Genomic DNA, 19,081 nt, shown 5'->3' on the forward strand with positions numbered 1-19,081 from the left:
CATTTTGAATATTTTTATCCATAAATTCAAAATGAAAACTAGTCCTTGGACATCAAACGTCGTTACGCGCCATATTAGTTACACGCCATTGTAGTTGTGTCCCTGTGTACCACCTATGAATATAGATAGATTTATATATGTGTTTTGAACTACGTAAAACTTGCGAATATACAACATTCTTGGCTTTCCCATTGTCTGTGCATATACAAAGCCTTATGTACTAATAATGACGTCATATGCAAACGCTCTTTTTACAAACAAACAAACATGCATACACACAACTCGTTTTTATATAGATAGATAGATAGATAGATACAATACAAATTAACTCCGTAAAACTTGCGAATATACAACATTCTTCGCTGTCCATTTGTCGCTTCATATAAATAGATTGTCAGGTTTACCGACCCTCGAACATGCAACGTACAATTGTCCATGGGAAAAACAATCAGTATTAAGATCTATACCACATTTTTCTAATGAATGACCTTAAGCTTTGTTGATGGTGATGGCAAATGCTAATCGAATTGGGAATTGCAATCTTTTAAATTGAAAAGGCAGATCCGTTGGAATCATGGGAATGCGAGGAATAAGAATAGCCTCACCCTCAAAAGGCCCTGTCAAGATTGTGGCCTCTATTACGTTTTCCATTGTTTTTTTTACGGCAAGTCGCGTGCCATTGCAAAGCTTTGGTGGGTTGATATTACCTTAATCTTTTGTCAAAATATATTGAAATATTTGTGCAATTCCCAGTTTTTTTAGTTTTTTCTTTTTTTAGTTGTTTAGCTTTTTTTTAGATTTTTTTCTTTTTAGTTTTTTACATTTTTATTTTTTTATTTTTTTTACATTTTTTCTTTTAAGTTTTTTCTTTTTTTAATTTTTTTTTTATTTTTTAGTTTTTTTTTAGTTTTTTCTTTTTAGTTTTTTTTTTAGTTTGTTACCATTTTCTTTTTCAGTTTTCTTTTTCTTCTTTATTTTTCGGACGTCATATGCAAACCCTCAATACAAAAATACATACAACTTATTTTTATATATAGACTAGCTGTTGGGGTGGCGGTCCGGTTTACTGACTCTTGAACATGCAACATATAATTGTCCATGGGAAAAACAATCCGTATTCAGATCTATACCTCTATTCTAATGATGTGTCCCTGTGTCCCGGTCGTCATTTATATTCCCTGTGTCCCGGTCGTCATTTGTGTCCCGGTGTCCCAGTTTGTAATTTCTCTTTGAGTGTCCCGGTCGTCATCTATATTCCCTGTGTCCCGGTCTGTAATTTCTATTCGAACAATCCCTGTGTCCCGGTCGTCATTTATATATCCCGCCTGTGTCCCCGGCGTCCCCGTTGTAGATATGTCCCTGTGTCCCGGTCGTCATTTATATTCCCTGTGTCCCGGTCGTGATTTGTGTCCGGGTGTCCCAGTCTGTAATTTTTCTTTGAGGTTCCCGGTCGTCACTTATATTCCCTCTGTCTTGGTCGTCATTTGTGTCCCGGTCTGTAATTTCTCTTTGAGTGTTTTTTCTTTTTAGTTTTTTTTTTAGTTTTTTACCTTTTTTCTTTTTTCAGTTTTCTTTTTCTTCTTTATTTTTCAGCGTCACTATGACCTACATATCGACGAACCTTTGTTTTTTTAACTTAAATCTGGTAGGCATTGATGACCTTATCCAAGTCAAAATCCCAAACCCAATCATCATCGCTATCATTTTCAGTTTTGATATGTTTTGACTCTCGCTTTCCAGGTGGATTTTCATCTAACTGCGCGGTTTTGCGTTCTTTAGCCGCAAGCCTGTTTTCTTGCTGTTCTTGTGATTCCCCGGCATGCTTTCTTTTCTTACTTTCTCTATCAGCTGCAAGTTTTTTGGCATAAACTCTTTGAGCAGCTTCCTCGGCTGTTGCCATTGTAGGTTCTTCAGTCATTTTACAATTAAACATTTTTCCGTGAACAAATGTCTTAAATACCGTTAATGACGTCACCGTTATAGCAAAAATGACGACAACTAACTTCATGACGTCAGTCGACACAGAAACATGACGTCACCTGACAGACAGACACACAGACAGACAACTTATTTTTATATATGTAGATAAGATATAATCTGGCGTAACGGACTTAATGTAACAGACATAAAAGACAGACAACTTATTTTTATATATATAGATTTTTATATTTATAGATACAGTTTCTTCTTTAGTTTTTTTTTCTTTTTAGTTTTTTCTTTTTTTTAGTTTCTTCTTTTTATTGATTTGTTTTCTTCAATTTGTCAATGTTCATTCTAACATTGACACTTGGAAAAATCTTTACGTGCCAAGCATGCTAAAGCTCCAACAATTTATATTAAACCTCAAAATTTGGGGTATCTGTTTTAAGGTTTTCGAATTACTTTAATCTATTGTCAAAATACATTGAAATATTTGTGCAATTCCCAGTTTTTTTTAGTTTTTTCTTTTTTTTAGTTTTTTAGCTTTTTTTAGTTTTTTTTTTAGTTTTTTATCTTTTTTATTTTTTTACGTTTTTTCTTTTTAGGTTTTTTCTTTTTTTAATTTTTTTAATTTTTAATTTTTTTTTAGTTTTTCTTTTTAGTTTTATTTTTAGTTTTTTACCATTTTTCTTTTTTCAAATTACTTTTATCTATTGTCAAAATATTTCGAAATATTTATGCAATTTCCAGTTTTTACATTCTAGTTTGTTTTCTTTTATATATATAGATCTGGCGTAACGGACAGACAACTTATTTTTATGTATATAGACTAGCTGTTGGGGTGTCGCGCCACCCCAACACCTAGTATATATATCTATCTTCTATATATATAAAAATAAGTTGTCTGTCCGTTATGCCAGATTATATCTTATCTATATATAAAAATGAAACTAAACTGAAAAGCAAACTAGAACTAAAAATGTAGAAACTGGAAATTGCATAAATATTTCTATATATTTTGACAATAGATTAAAGTAATTCGAAAACCTTATAACAGATATTGATAATTTGAGGTTTATTATAAATTGTTGAATGTTAGCATGCTTGGCATGTAAAATTTTTTCTAACAGTCAATGTTAGAATGAACACTGACAAATTGAAAAACATTGAAAGAGATAGAATGTTACCAAAAAGCAAAAGCAGGCTTGCGGTTCAAAGAGAAAGGACCAGATTAAGAATGTGCAATTTACGTCAACGAAGGCGTGTCGAGGAACTACCAGAGCAACGCGAAACCAGACTTGCTTCTGAAAGAGAAAGTAAAAAAAGAAGGCGTGCCGAGGAATCTAAAGAACAGCAAGAAAACAGGCTTGCGGCTGATAGAGAAAGTAAGAAAAGAAAGCGTGCCGAGGAATCACAAGAGCAACCTGAAAATTATTGCCTGGCATTCAGGTACAGCCCAGTCGATGATTATGGTAGATGTGCTCAAATCGGGACTATGTCTAAAATTTGTCCCTATTGCAAGACCTTGAAATTAAATGGTGAAACAATGGGAATGTGTTGCGCCTCAGGAAAAGTTAAACGTCCTCTATTGGCTGCACCACTAGAGCCATTGAAAACTTTGCTTACTGGAACTACGTCAGAATCTAAGCGTTTTTTATCACAGATCAGAAAATATAACTCATGCTTCCAAATGACGTCGTTTGGTGCCCAAATCGAAAATCCAGATCAATGTATGCCTACTTTCAAAGTAAAAGGGCAAATTTATCATAAAGCAGGGTCCCTTCTACCATTCTCAGGCGAGAATCATAAATTTTTACAATTGTACTTCATCAGTGATAGATATTCTGAATTGAATGCACGTTGTGAAATTTCTTCCAACGTTGAAAGGACAATCGTTTCTCAATTGCAACATCTTTTCCACGAAAATAATATTTTAGTCCGTCTGTTCAAAACAGCCATCGATTTGATGCCTACTGATACGCATAAAATTGTTATTTCCGCTGACTAAACGCCTCCTGGCCAACATGTGCGTATATACAATGCTCCAACTATCGACGAAGTGGCAATCGTTATGGTCGGTGATCAGTTTTTACCTCGAGATATTATTCTTCATAAGCGAAACGCTCAGTTGGTAAGAATTGTTGAAAGTCATCGATGCTACGATGCCCTACAATATCCTATCATTTTTTGGGATGGAGCCGACGGCTATCCCTTTAATATTAAATTGATGAATCCAACCACTAACAAAGAAATGAATAAGAAATGCAGTGCAATGCATTATTATTCCTATAGACTAATAATTCGGCAGGATGAAGAGAATTATATTTTAAAATGCCGTCCATTGTTTCACCAATATGTCGTTGATATGTAAGAAAAAATTGAATCAGAACGTTTGCTATATATCCGCCTGAATCAGACCAAGCTCCACTCTGAACAATACATTCATTTGCGAGATGCAATTGTAAATGAAGGTAATACCACAAACGTTGGAAAATTAACGATTTTACCTTCGTCATATGCTGGCCGTCATATGCATGAATATGCTCAAGATGCTATTGCATATGTTCGTCTCTATGGTCGTCCAGATTTATTTATTACATTTACATGTAATCAATCTTGGGACGAGATACAGCAGCTTTTACTTCAAGGACAATCGGCGGTTCATAGATATGACATTACGGCCCGTGTCTTCCGGCTTACCGTAGTGCATGCCAAGCTCTGAATTTATTGGAGAATGACCAGCACTGGGATAACTGCATCAATGACGCGTGCGAAACGTCAACTCCAATTCAAATTCGTGCATTGTTTGGCATCATACTAACAAATTGCTCTCCATCAGCTCCTACAGAGTCTTGGGAAAAATATAAATCAAAAATATTCGAAGATGTACTCCATCGAAAACGGTTAGAGACGTCAGATAAGACTTTTGATTTTACATCAGAAATTTATAACTACACTTTAGTTATTATAGAAGATTTGTGCGTATGTATGGCAAACAAACCTCTTCAGGATTTGGGAATGCTTTCACCTAATCGTACCGCTGCTGTTTCGACATGTGTAGAATTGGATCGTGAACAAAGTTACAGTACGAGTGATCTATTGTCGTATGTACAAAATAACATTTCCAAGTCAACGTCGGAACAAAAAGACATTTATGATACGATTATGCATTGTCTCGATAACAACGTTGGAGAAATTTTCTTTTTGGATGCGCCAGGAGGTACTGGTAAAACGTTTGTGATAAAACTGATTCTGGCATCAATTCGATCAAAAAGTGATATAGCGTTGGCAATTGCGTCGTCCGGAATAGCCGCAACGTTGCTGGCTGGTGGAAGAACTGCTCATTCCGCTTTGAAATTGCCTCTCAATTTGCATTCTACAGAAACTCCCACGTGCAATATTTCCAAATCATCTGGGATGGGTAAAGTATTGCAGCAATGCAAACTTATTATTTGGGACGAGTGCACAATGGCACACAAAAAAATCGCTCGAGGCTCTGGATCAATGTTTGAAAGATATGCGAGGGAATTCGAAACTCTTTGGCAGCACATTAATTTTGCTTGTGGGAAATATCAGGCAAACATTACCTATAATACCTAGATCAACCCCTGCAGACGAAATGAATGCTTGCCTGAAAAATTCTAATTTATGGGCACACGTAAAAACATTAAAATTAACTACAAATATGCGTGTCCGATTGCAAATCGATTACTCTGGTCAAACATTTTCAGATCAATTACTGGCAATTGGAAACGGAAAGACTTAATTTCAGGACGTATACAACTACCTGCTGAATTCTGTAATTTAGTGACGTCCAAAAATGAATTGATTGAAAAAGTATTTCCGAATATTCTAAACAATTATAAAAATAATAAATGGCTAAGTGAAAGAGCGATTCTTGCACCCAAAATTATAGACGTCCACGAAATCAACAATATTGTTTTGACCAAGATTCGAGACCAGGCAGTCCTTTACAAATCAGTCGACACAGTTTTGGAACCAAATGAGGTGGTTAATTATCCATCTGAATTTTTAAATTCCGTGGATCTTTCAGGGATTCCATCACACGTGCTACAACTAAAAATAGGTGTACCAATAATACTGTTAAGAAATATCAACCCACCAAAGCTTTGCAATGGCACGCGACTTGCCGTAAAAAAAAAGCAATGGAAAACGTAATAGAGGCAACAATCTTGACAGGGCCTTTTGAGGGTGAGGCTGTTCTTATTCTTCGCATTCCCATGATTCCAACGGATCTGCCTTTTCAATTTAAAAGATTGCAATTGCCAATTCGATTAGCACTGGCAATCACTATCAACAAAGCTCAAGGTCAATCATTAGAAAAATTGGTATTGATCTTAATACTGATTATTTTTCCCATGGACAATTGTACGTTGCATTTTCGAGGGTCGGTAAACCTGGCAATCTATTTATATGCAGCGACATTTGGACAGCGAAGAATGTAGTATATTCGTAAGTTTTACGCAGTTAATTTGTATTGTATCTATCTATCTATCTATCTATATAAAAACGAGTTGTGTGTATGCATGTTTGTTTGTTTGTAAAAAGAGCGTTTGCATATGACGTCGTTATTAGTACATAAGGCTTTGTATATGCATAGACAATGGGAAAGCCAAGAATGTTGTATGTTCGCAAGATTTACGTAGTTCAAAACACATATATAAATCTATCTATATTCATAGGTGGTACACAGGGACACAACTACAATGGCGCGTAAATAATATGGCAAGTAACGACTTACGCACGCAGGGGGGGGGGGCTTGGGGGGGTTGCGAAGTGCCCCCATCAACTAGGTGTTGGGGTGGCGCGAAGTGCCACCCCAACAGCAAGTAGAAGATATAAATAAAGACAGATATAATCTGGCGTAACAGACATAGTGTAACAGACATAACACACAAACAACTTATTTTATATATATAGAAGATAGATAGATAGATAGATAGAAGATATACAGGCTAACAAATATAATGTAAATTGTAGTTATTAGCTCCAACTGCAAACTCTAGCCCATATCAAATAATTTAATTTTAAGAAGTAGGAATTGCGGCAGAAACCTATATGGAAGTGTCATGTATAGTACCGTTTACAGTTCTCAAATACTCAAAGGACGTCGGACCGGGTACATTAACCAAAAGCAGGCGTAGAAAGAAGCATTCATGTTGATTGGGGTGAACGGTGTAGAGTCTTCCTATCGTGGTATCTTTGAAGACGGTAGGTTGGCCGTCGACTGACCTACCCTGTTTTCGACGTTCAAATACTTTATTTTTAGTATTCCACGTGTAATACGAAGGCACTTCAGTATACAGCAGTTTTTTGCAAAAGAATCATTTTTGCATAGCGAAAAGAAAGCAGTTAACTTTGTATCCGATGGATTCAGGGCTCTTTGTTGCACGTTGTTGTCCGAGAAATAAACACGTTGACCATTCTGTAAATATACCGCTCAGTGAACAACAGCTGGACTACGTTCATGTATCGGAAATGAAAGAATTCGCCAAACAGCTTCATTACTGCTTATGTATCTTCCAGCCTGATATTGCACGATTTCGTCGATATCTTTGATTTCGGAATGCAAGCCAAAAACTGCCATGTCACTGCCTTTGTTGACGTATTTACATATGTATTTTATTGCCTTTACGGAGTTATAGTATTCAACGTTTATGTGTGCATTAAATGTTTTTGATAATAATGGGGAATATGGAACAACCCACTGGTTATCTACTTCGATGGTGGTACCTTTACCCTTTTTTATTATTGCTGTTTTACCGCCATCTTCAGTAGATCTTCTTCTATATTGTCGGTAACCATCATTGCCAGGAATTGTGTTGGATACTAAAAGTCGAGGATATTGCTTTGTGCACCTTCCTTTGGCCATGCATGGTGAATTTTCGTTCATTGCACCGCAAGGTCCATGTATCATATTTTTGCAACAATATCATATAACCCCTTATCGACAGTTTCATCTAGTATTTCAGCGGAAATAACATCATCAATTTCGTTAGACGTAATTTTATTATGTAGCCAGATTAGTATATGTGCGTGTGGCAAACCTTGTTTTTGCCATTCCACTGAGTACATCCAGCATCGCACTGACCCAAACACTTCAAGTTTTACTATGTAGTTTATCAGTGATTTCAACAATGTTAGAATGAACATGTTTGACAAATTGAAAAACATTGAAAAAGATAGAATGTTACCAAATCCTACAATGGCAGAAGAAACAGCCGAGGAAGCTGCTCATCAACCGATACATGAACGTAGTCCAGCTGTTGTTCACTTAGCGGTACATTTACAGAATGGTCAACGTGTTTATTTCTCGGACACCAACGTGCAACAAAGAGCCCTGAATCCACCGGATACAAAGTTAACTGCTTTCTTTTCGCTATGCAATAATGATTCTTTTGCAAAAAACTGCTGTATACTGAAGTGCCTTCGTATTACACGTGGAATACTAAAAATAAAGTATTTGAACGTCGAAAACAGGGTAAGTCAGTCGACGGCCTACCTACCGTCTTCAAGGATACCACGTTAGGAAGACTCTACACCGTTCACCCCAATCAACATGAATGCTTCTTTCTACGCCTGCTTTTGGTGAATGTACCCGGTCCAACGTCCTTTGAGTATTTGAGAACTGTAAACGGTACTATACATGACACTTACCGTAGTGCATGCCAAGCTCTGAATTTATTGGAGAATGACCAACACCGGGATAACTGCATCAATAACGGGTGCGAAATGTCAACTCCAATTCAAATTCATGCATTGTTTGGCATCATACTAACAACTTGCTCTCCATCAGCTCCTACAGAGTTATGGGAAAAATATAAATCAAAAATGTCCGAAGATATACTCCATCGAAAACGGTTAGAGATATCAGATAGGACTTTTGATTTTACATCAGAAATTTATAACTACACTTTAGTTATTATAGAATACATTTTTATATATATAGATTTGTGCGTATGTATGGCAAACAAACCTCTTCAGGATTTGGGAATGCTTTCACCTAATCGTACCACTGCTGTTTCGACATGTGTAGAATTGGATCGTGAACAAAGTTAAAGTACGAGTTATCTATTTTCGTATGTTCAAAATAACATTTCCAAGTCAACGTCGGAACAAAAAGACATTTATGATACGATAATGCATTGTGTCGATAACAACGTTGGAGAAATGTTCTTTTTGGATGCGCCAGGAGGTAGGGGAGAGTCGGGTAAGATGGACCCCATTTTGGTTTTTCGTCTGCGGAAGAGGTTGGCAACGACTGACGAAAGGTGTCTAACTTGTCCCCAAAACATTGAGTTACGTAAAGAAACCTTCTTCACACATAAATCAGCCGTATTTCCGGGCCCAGATAAAAAAAACTGAAGTTGGTCAAAAGGTCCATCTTGCCCAACCCATAGGATAAGACGGACCAGCCCTTTGGGCAAGACGGACCCAATTGCTCAAAAAGATTGATTGTCTCTAAACAATTTTATTTCGAATACTTAAAATACTAGTAGTAAGTAAAAAAGTAAAAAGTTAGCAAATAACTATATTTAAACACTGTACGAGGCAAAATCTACGTGAAAAACGAACTGAGCCGACTGTCTCGTCGTCCCGCCCGAAGGGGTCGGTTTTGGCAACTTCATGATGACCTCTTCTGTTCGCACGAAGCTCATCTCTTCAGTTGCTGTGAATTTGCTCGATGGAGCTAATCGCTTCCAAAACTGAACTTGGAAACCATCAGATTCACAATCACACACAACTCCAACATAATTCCTGAAGCTCTTCTTGGTCGGCACTTTCCAACCAAGAAATCCCCACTTTTTGGTTCGGTTCCATCAAGAAACTCCTCCTCCTCTGACCCATCCAAATGCAAGCTGTCATCACTTTCATCATCCAGCGCGATATGTTCATCGAAGCTGTCTTCCCCGTTCCCAGGCTGTTTGGAGAGGTTTCTCTTTTCAGGCCGTTTTCTTTGAGCTTTCTTTTCTGATTTTTTTCTTTTCAACTCAAATTCTTCTTCCAGTCTGTTTTTTTCAGGTGTGTTCGTCAGAATTTTGGACTTTGTTCTTTTCCTAGACGTTTTTCCGTCTCTTGCATAGAAACTCGCCTTAGGGTGAGGACGAACCGACTCTGGAGTCACTGGCATAGTCGCAGAAATCACTGAGCTACTGGTAGTTGGCAGCACGTCGTTATTCAAGCTCTCGTCGCCAGGGCTGGTTGATGGAACTGCAGACTGGCCTGTCATGGGAGACGTCTCTGGTGCTGGTCGGTCTGTCACAAAGGCGCTGAGAAAGTCGTGATCTTGGAAAACGTTCCTATTCAAAGGGTATGTTCCTGTTTTTTGGAACCCGCTTAGTACGTTTTCCATGACGAAAGCTCTTGGAAAAGCGATTCCAACGAATATTCCGATTTCATAAATGGTAATCCTCCTGTTTGGGTTCGAAATCATCCACGAGTTAGCTGCTTCATTGTAGTATCGCTTGAATGGCCCATAAACAGCAACATCAAGAGGCTGCAGCTTGTGACTGCAATGTGGCGGAAGCGTTAAGACGTCAATGCCGTTTTCTCTGCAAAGATTAACCACGCTCAATGAGACGTGCGAATCATGGTTATCCATAATCAGCAGCAGTCGATTTGTGGGCGAGCAACTGGTTTGGGAGATCAGATGGCGTATCATATCCGGGAAGATTTCGGCTGTCATCCATCCAGACGGCTGGCATTTTCCTGTGCTTCCAGGGGGCGTGCCATTGAGAAAACTTTGAAGCCAGTTCACTCGTGGAAAGACAAAGAAAGGGGCTATCGACTGGCCAGCTGCGTTGATACACCCTACGACTGTTACCAGCGTCCCTCGCTCAGCCGAAGTAATGCGTCCAACTTGCTTTGATCCCTTTTCTGCAACCACCTTTGGTGTCTTGTGAACGGTGGTTACTACAGTCTCGTCAAGATTATATATTCTATTCGGCGGATACTTGTGCTTTATAAGCAGCTCTTCTAAATTATTGAAGAATTCGCTGACATTCGTCCTGTTGAAGCTGGTGGCTCTGGCAAGGCTTGTCGCTTCGGAGGACCTTAGGGAAAGCCCAACACGACTCATAAAGCTATTCATCCAGTCTTTTCCTGCACACTTATTTTCAGTCCAGTTCTTCGGCATATTCTTCCCTTTGGCCTGGGCATATTCATATGCAAGCTGACCTGCTTCCTTTTTCGTAAGTCCATGATGCATGTGCTGTGCCGTGATCATATAGTCCTTCAGAAGTATCTCTTCGTTTGCTGAGAACACACTTTTAAAGTTGAAGGTAGTTGCCAACTCCACTGATTGGGGATCTTCTGCTGCGTCGAGTTTTGCAACTGCTCTTCGCATTGTGCTTCGTGGCAAACCAACCTCTTTCGAAACTTTGCGAAGCGGCGAACCAGATTTAACTCGCATAGCAGCTGCTCTCAGTAAGTCCTGGTCGTGGAGACCGCGGGTGGTTTTCCTAGTATACTTTCCCATTCTGCAAAAGAGAGACAGCTTAATATATTTCTAATTGACATGCGGGAACAATAAATGCAACACAATATTCACAAAATACGTATAAAATAATAACTTCGAAAAAGATCCCAGATGATAGGGGGCAAGACGGACCGGTCCGTCTTACCCGCTGTCTCTGTGGTCCATCATACCCTAAACCCGCTTTTTCGGAATAGTTAAAAATTATAACATAAGATGGCGCTGCAATGAAAAAAATTAATGTCTCACACACTCTCCTAGACCTCCATATTTGTAAGAAAAATTACCACAGTATAAAACAGAACATTAGAAACACCAGAAAAGAAAAACATTTACCTCAAAAGCCGGTTTCGAGAATGTGAAAACGAATAAAAATATTTTCCTCGAAGACAAGATTGGCTTCAACTCTCAGACTTCGCTCCGAAACTTGCCACTAGATGGCCGTTGTTTCTAGCTCTACAAGTGATAAAAAGGTGACGCTCAAGTCGAGCAATGACAAAAGGTCCGTCTTGCCCCCCGATCCGTCTTACCCGACTCTCCCCTACTGGTAAAACGTTTGTGATAAAACTGATGCTGGCATCAATATGATCAAAAAATGATATAGCGTTGGCAATTGCGTCGTCCGGAATAGCCACAACGTTGCTGGCTGGTGGAAGAACTGCTCATTCCGCTTTGAAATTGCCTCTGAGTTTGCATTCTACAGAAACTCCCACGTGCAATATTTCCAAATCATCTGGGATTGGTAAAGTATTGCAGCAATGCAAACTTATTATTTGGGACGAGTGCACAATGGCACACAAAAAAATCGCTCGAGGCTCTGGATCAATGTTTGAAAGATTTACAAGGGAATTCGAAACCCTTTGGCAGCACATTAATATTGCTTGCGGGAGATTTCAGGCAAACATTACCTATAATACCTAGATCAACCCCTGCAGACGAAATGAATGCCTGCCTGAAAAATTCTAATTTATGGGCACACGTAAAAACATTAAAATTAACTACAAATATGCGTGTCCGATTGCAAATCGATGACTCTGGTCAAACATTTTCAGATCAATTACTGGCAATTGGAAACGGAAAGCTCACAGTAGACTCAATTTCAGGACGTATACAACTACCTACTGAATTCTGTAATTTAGTGACGTCCAAAAATGAACTGATTGAAAAAGTATTTCCGAATATTCTAAATAATTATAAAAATAATAAATGGCTAAGTGAAAGAGCGATTCTTGCACCCAAAATTATAGACGTCCACGAAATCAACAATATTGTTTTGACCAAGATTCGAGACCAGCCAGTCCTTTACAAGTCAGTCGACACAGTTTTAGAACCAAATGAGGTGGTTAATTATCCATCTGAATTTTTAAATTCCGTGGATCTTTCAGGGTTTCCACCACACGTGCTACAACTAAAAATAGGCGTACCAATAATACTGTTAAGAAATATCAACCCACCAAAGCTTTGCAATGGCACGCGACTTGCCGTAAAAAAAAAAAAAAACAATGGAAAACGTAATAGAGGCAACAATCTTGACAGGGCCTTTTGAGGGTGAGGCTGTTCTTATTCCTCGCATTCCCATGATTCCAACGGATCTGCCTTTTCAATTTAAAAGATTGCAATTCCCAATTCGATTAGCATTTGCAATCACTATCAACAAAGCTCAAGGTCAATCATATGAAAAATGTGGTATTGATCTTAATACTGATTGTTTTTCCCATGGACAATTGTACGTTGCATTTTCGAGGGTCGGTAAACCTGACAATCTATTTATATGCAGCAACAATTGGACAGCGAAGAATGTTGTATATTCGCAAGTTTTACGCAGTTAATGTGTATTGTATCTATCTATCTATCTATCTATATAAAAACGAGTTGTGTGTATGCATGTTTGTTTGTTTGTAAAAAGAGCGTTTGCATATGACGTCGTTATTAGTACATAAGGCTTTGTATATGCACAGACAATGGGAAAGCCAAGAATGTTGTATATTCGCAAGTTTTACGTAGTTCAAAACACATATATAAATCTATCTATATTCATAGGTGGTACACAGGGACACAACTACAATGGCGTGTAACTAATATGGCGCGTAAAGACTTACGCGCGGGGGGGGGGCTTGGGGAGGCGCGAAGCGCCCCCATCAACTAGGTGTTGGGGTGGTGCAAAGTGCCACCCCCACAGCAAGTAGAAGATATAAATATAGATAGATATAATCTAGCGTAACAGACATAGTGTAACAGACATAACACACAAACAACTTATTTTATATATATAGAAGATAGATAGATAGATAGATAGATAGAAGATATACAGGCTAACAAATATAATGTAAATTGTAGTTATTAGCTCCGACTACAAACTCTAGTCCATATCAAATAATTTAATTTTAAGAAGTAGGAATTGCGGCAGAAACCTATTTGGTAGTGTAATTTACATAAAGGATCGAAATAATTTATTAAACAAGGACAATGAAAGTTTCGTCGCATATAGCTAAAACATAATAAAGAACAAACCACGGCATATAGTAACTAAATTTTCATAGTTAAGAACAAACTGCTACAACCGGTTGTAGCGTAAAAATAGGAACCCTTCGTTCCATAAAAAAATATAAATAGAGATATCAAAGTCAATTATGCAACAGCAAAACCATTAAAGCTCTAAAAAGAACTGAAAAGCGAGAAAAATCTGTCATTCCTAGCTGATTAAGCAAAGAAAACCACCATCCAAGTCAGTCTTAATCCTCTATCTAATAAGATGATCTTATGTTTCAATAAAATTAATGTAACTAATATCACATTTAGTGGCGTGTTCACCTAGGGTGAGGCAAGTTAAAAGCATTTTCTGTGAACAATAGATGGTCCAGACTCATCGTATTCCTGTTTAGAAATCCACATCTCTTGGAAAGTTGAGAGGGAAGCTAAGATAGATCCACCAATCCATACGGAGTATTTACGCTCAGATGGGGCAATAACTTTAATCTTCATGGCGGATGGTGCAAGAGCAGTAATTTCTTTTTGCATTCTGTCAGCAATGCTAGGGTACATGGTAGAACCACCAGACAAAACGATGCTGGCATAGAGATCCTTTCTGATGTCGACATCACATTTCATAATACTCTTGTACGTAGTTTCGTGAATCCCGTAAGATTCCATACCGAGAAAAGATGGCTGGAATAAGACTTCTGGGCATCTGAATCTCTCATTACCTATAGTGATGATCTGACCATCAGGCAGCACATAGCTCTGTTCAAGAGATGCTGAGCTGGCAGCAGTTGCCATCTCCTCTTCGAAATCCAAAGCAACATAACAGAGTTTTTCTTTGATATCTCGAACGATTTCTCGTTCGGCAGTGGTGGTAAAGGAATATCCTCGCTCAGTTAAAATTTTCATCAAGTAATCGGTCAAATCTCGACCAGCTAGATCCAATCTTCTAATCGCATGTTGAATGGCATAACCTTCGTAGATGGGTACAGTATGTGAAACACCATCGCCAGAGTCAAGAACAATACCAGTGGTTCTTCCAGATGCATAGAGGGAAAGGACTGCTTGAATGGCAACATACATAGCAGGGGTGTTAAAAGTTTCAAACATTATTTGAGTCATTTTTTCTCTGTTGGCTTTTGGGTTAAGAGGAGCTTCGGTGAGTAAAACTGGGTGCTCTTCTGGGGCCACGCGAAGTTCGTTGTAAAATGTATGATGCCAAATCTTTTCCATATCGTCCCAGTCTGTGACAATCCCATGCTCTACAGGATACTTAAGTCTCAAAATTCCCCTTTTTGCTTGAGCGTCATCACCTACATAAGTATCCTGGCTGCCTGAATTAATCATCACTCCCGTATGTTTTGGACGCCCAACCACAGCAGGAAACAAAGTTTTTGGTTGATCATCTCCTGAAAATCCTGCTTTACAAATACCAGATCCATTATCAATAACAATTGCAGCAACTTCTTCTGTCATTTTATATTATTTGTAATCCTAATAATATCCACGTGTCGAGTAGCCTGAACCTAAGAAAGAACAAAACTAATTTTAAAATTTTATGGTATTTTTATGGTGTGAATTAAAAATTTTTAATTATTGCTCGCTGACCATACATACTTTCCCTGTTTCTAGTTAAATAAAATTATTTTATATAAAATTTTCAGGAAATATTTTAGTTTCAGATGACAAATCAGATTTTTGCTAAAGCAACCCAAAAATTACTGCATTTTGTATAACTATGTCTACTTTCTTTTTATAATAGAAAAAATTCCATTTTGATTTTTATCAATAAAAACGAACAGAAAATTAATTTAAAAAGCTTTTTCTACATGATAAGTTCTATAAAAAAAAAGTTAAAGAGCCCCATTAAGCCAAGAATTAGCAAAAAGAAAGTCAAATAATCTTCAAAGACTAAAACTACAACAAATTACTATCAATACATAAATGAAACTCAAAAAAAGAAATTATAATAGAAGTATAGTGAACGTGGCTTCTGCCCCACCTAAATCTACCATTCAATTTACATCATGTATAGTCCATTTAAATCACTTTAACATCAATTATTGCACATTTTGAATATTTTTATCCATAAATTCAAAATGAAAACTAGTCCTTGGACATCAAACGTCGTTACGCGCCATATTAGTTACACGCCATTGTAGTTGTGTCCCTGTGTACCACCTATGAATATAGATAGATTTATATATGTGTTTTGAACTACGTAAAACTTGCGAATATACAACATTCTTGGCTTTCCCATTGTCTGTGCATATACAAAGCCTTATGTACTAATAATGACGTCATATGCAAACGCTCTTTTTACAAACAAACAAACATGCATACACACAACTCGTTTTTATATAGATAGATAGATAGATAGATACAATACAAATTAACTCCGTAAAACTTGCGAATATACAACATTCTTCGCTGTCCATTTGTCGCTTCATATAAATAGATTGTCAGGTTTACCGACCCTCGAACATGCAACGTACAATTGTCCATGGGAAAAACAATCAGTATTAAGATCTATACCACATTTTTCTAATGAATGACCTTAAGCTTTGTTGATGGTGATGGCAAATGCTAATCGAATTGGGAATTGCAATCTTTTAAATTGAAAAGGCAGATCCGTTGGAATCATGGGAATGCGAGGAATAAGAATAGCCTCACCCTCAAAAGGCCCTGTCAAGATTGTGGCCTCTATTACGTTTTCCATTGTTTTTTTTACGGCAAGTCGCGTGCCATTGCAAAGCTTTGGTGGGTTGATATTACCTTAATCTTTTGTCAAAATATATTGAAATATTTGTGCAATTCCCAGTTTTTTTAGTTTTTTCTTTTTTTAGTTGTTTAGCTTTTTTTTAGATTTTTTTCTTTTTAGTTTTTTACATTTTTATTTTTTTATTTTTTTTACATTTTTTCTTTTAAGTTTTTTCTTTTTTTAATTTTTTTTTTATTTTTTAGTTTTTTTTTAGTTTTTTCTTTTTAGTTTTTTTTTTAGTTTGTTACCATTTTCTTTTTCAGTTTTCTTTTTCTTCTTTATTTTTCGGACGTCATATGCAAACCCTCAATACAAAAATGCATACAACTTATTTTTATATATAGACTAGCTGTTGGGGTGGCGGTCCGGTTTACTGACTCTTGAACATGCAACATATAATTGTCCATGGGAAAAACAATCCGTATTCAGATCTATACCTCTATTCTAATGATGTGTCCCTGTGTCCCGGTCGTCATTTATATTCCCTGTGTCCCGGTCGTCATTTGTGTCCCGGTGTCCCAGTTTGTAATTTCTCTTTGAGTGTCCCGGTCGTCATTTATATTCCCTGTGTCCCGGTCTGTAATTTCTATTCGAACAATCCCTGTGTCCCGGTCGTCATTTATATATCCCGCCTGTGTCCCCGGCGTCCCCGTTGTAGATATGTCCCTGTGTCCCGGTCGTCATTTATATTCCCTGTGTCCCGGTCGTGATTTGTGTCCGGGTGTCCCAGTCTGTAATTTTTCTTTGAGGTTCCCGGTCGTCACTTATATTCCCTCTGTCTTGGTCGTCATTTGTGTCCCGGTCTGTAATTTCTCTTTGAGTGTTTTTTCTTTTTAGTTTTTTTTTTAGTTTTTTACCTTTTTTCTTTTTTCAGTTTTCTTTTTCTTCTTTATTTTTCAGCGTCACTATGAACTACATATCGACGAACCTTTGTTTTTTTAACTTAAATCTGGTAGGCATTGATGACCTTATCCAAGTCAAAATCCCAAACCCAATCATCATCGCTATCATTTTCAGTTTTGATATGTTTTGACTCTCGCTTTCCAGGTGGATTTTCATCTAACTGCGCGGTTTTGCGTTCTTTAGCCGCAAGCCTGTTTTCTTGCTGTTCTTGTGATTCCCCGGCATGCTTTCTTTTCTTACTTTCTCTATCAGCTGCAAGTTTTTTGGCATAAACTCTTTGAGCAGCTTCCTCGGCTGTTGCCATTGTAGGTTCTTCAGTCATTTTACAATTAAACATTTTTCCGTGAACAAATGTCTTAAATACCGTTAATGACGTCACCGTTATAGCAAAAATGACGACAACTAACTTCATGACGTCAGTCGACACAGAAACATGACGTCACCTGACAGACAGACACACAGACAGACAACTTATTTTTATATATGTAGATAAGATATAATCTGGCGTAACGGACTTAATGTAACAGACATAAAAGACAGACAACTTATTTTTATATATATAGATTTTTATATTTATAGATACAGTTTCTTCTTTAGTTTTTTTTTCTTTTTAGTTTTTTCTTTTTTTTAGTTTCTTCTTTTTATTGATTTGTTTTCTTCAATTTGTCAATGTTCATTCTAACATTGACACTTGGAAAAATCTTTACGTGCCAAGCATGCTAAAGCTCCAACAATTTATATTAAACCTCAAAATTTGGGGTATCTGTTTTAAGGTTTTCGAATTACTTTAATCTATTGTCAAAATATATTTAAATATTTGTGCAATTCCCAGTTTTTTTTAGTTTTTTCTTTTTTTTAGTTTTTTAGCTTTTTTTAGTTTTTTTTTTAGTTTTTCTTTTTAGTTTTATTTTTAGTTTTTTACCATTTTTCTTTTTTCAAATTACTTTTATCTATTGTCAAAATATTTCGAAATATTTATGCAATTTCCAGTTTTTACATTCTAGTTTGTTTTCTTTTATATATATAGATCTGGCGTAACGGACAGACAACTTATTTTTATGTATATAGACTAGCTGTTGGGGTGTCGCGCCACCCCAACACCTAGTATATATATCTATCTTCTATATATATAAAAATAAGTTGTCTGTCCGTTATGCCAGATTATATCTTATCTATATATAAAAATGAAACTAAACTGAAAAGCAAACTAGAACTAAAAATGTAGAAACTGGAAATTGCATAAATATTTCTATATATTTTGACAATAGATTAAAGTAATTCGAAAACCTTATAACAGATATTGATAATTTGAGGTTTATTATAAATTGTTGAATGTTAGCATGCTTGGCATGTAAAATTTTTTCTAACAGTCAATGTTAGAATGAACACTGACAAATTGAAAAACATTGAAAGAGATAGAATGTTACCAAAAAGCAAAAGCAGGCTTGCGGTTCAAAGAGAAAGGACCAGATTAAGAATGTGCAATTTACGTCAACGAAGGCGTGTCGAGGAACTACCAGAGC

The 19,081-nt window shown here is 37.0% G+C and overlaps 2 protein-coding genes across 2 annotated transcripts in view; one reads left to right on the forward strand and one right to left on the reverse strand.

Moving 5' to 3' along the window:
* The window catches only part of LOC136036560 (uncharacterized), a 183,480-nt gene that overhangs the window by 120,810 nt on the left and 43,589 nt on the right, over positions 1-19,081 (forward strand). The window lies entirely within an intron of this gene.
* LOC136036215 (actin, cytoplasmic A3a-like) lies at positions 13,775-15,370 on the reverse strand. Its single transcript, XM_065718308.1, has one exon. It carries the CDS (start codon positions 15,368-15,370, stop codon positions 14,243-14,245), a length of 1,128 nt encoding a protein of 375 aa, XP_065574380.1. The 3' UTR covers positions 13,775-14,242.

This window comes from Artemia franciscana, chromosome 15, assembly GCF_032884065.1.
Source record: "Artemia franciscana chromosome 15, ASM3288406v1, whole genome shotgun sequence".
NCBI classification, from domain to species: Eukaryota; Metazoa; Arthropoda; class Branchiopoda; order Anostraca; family Artemiidae; genus Artemia; species Artemia franciscana.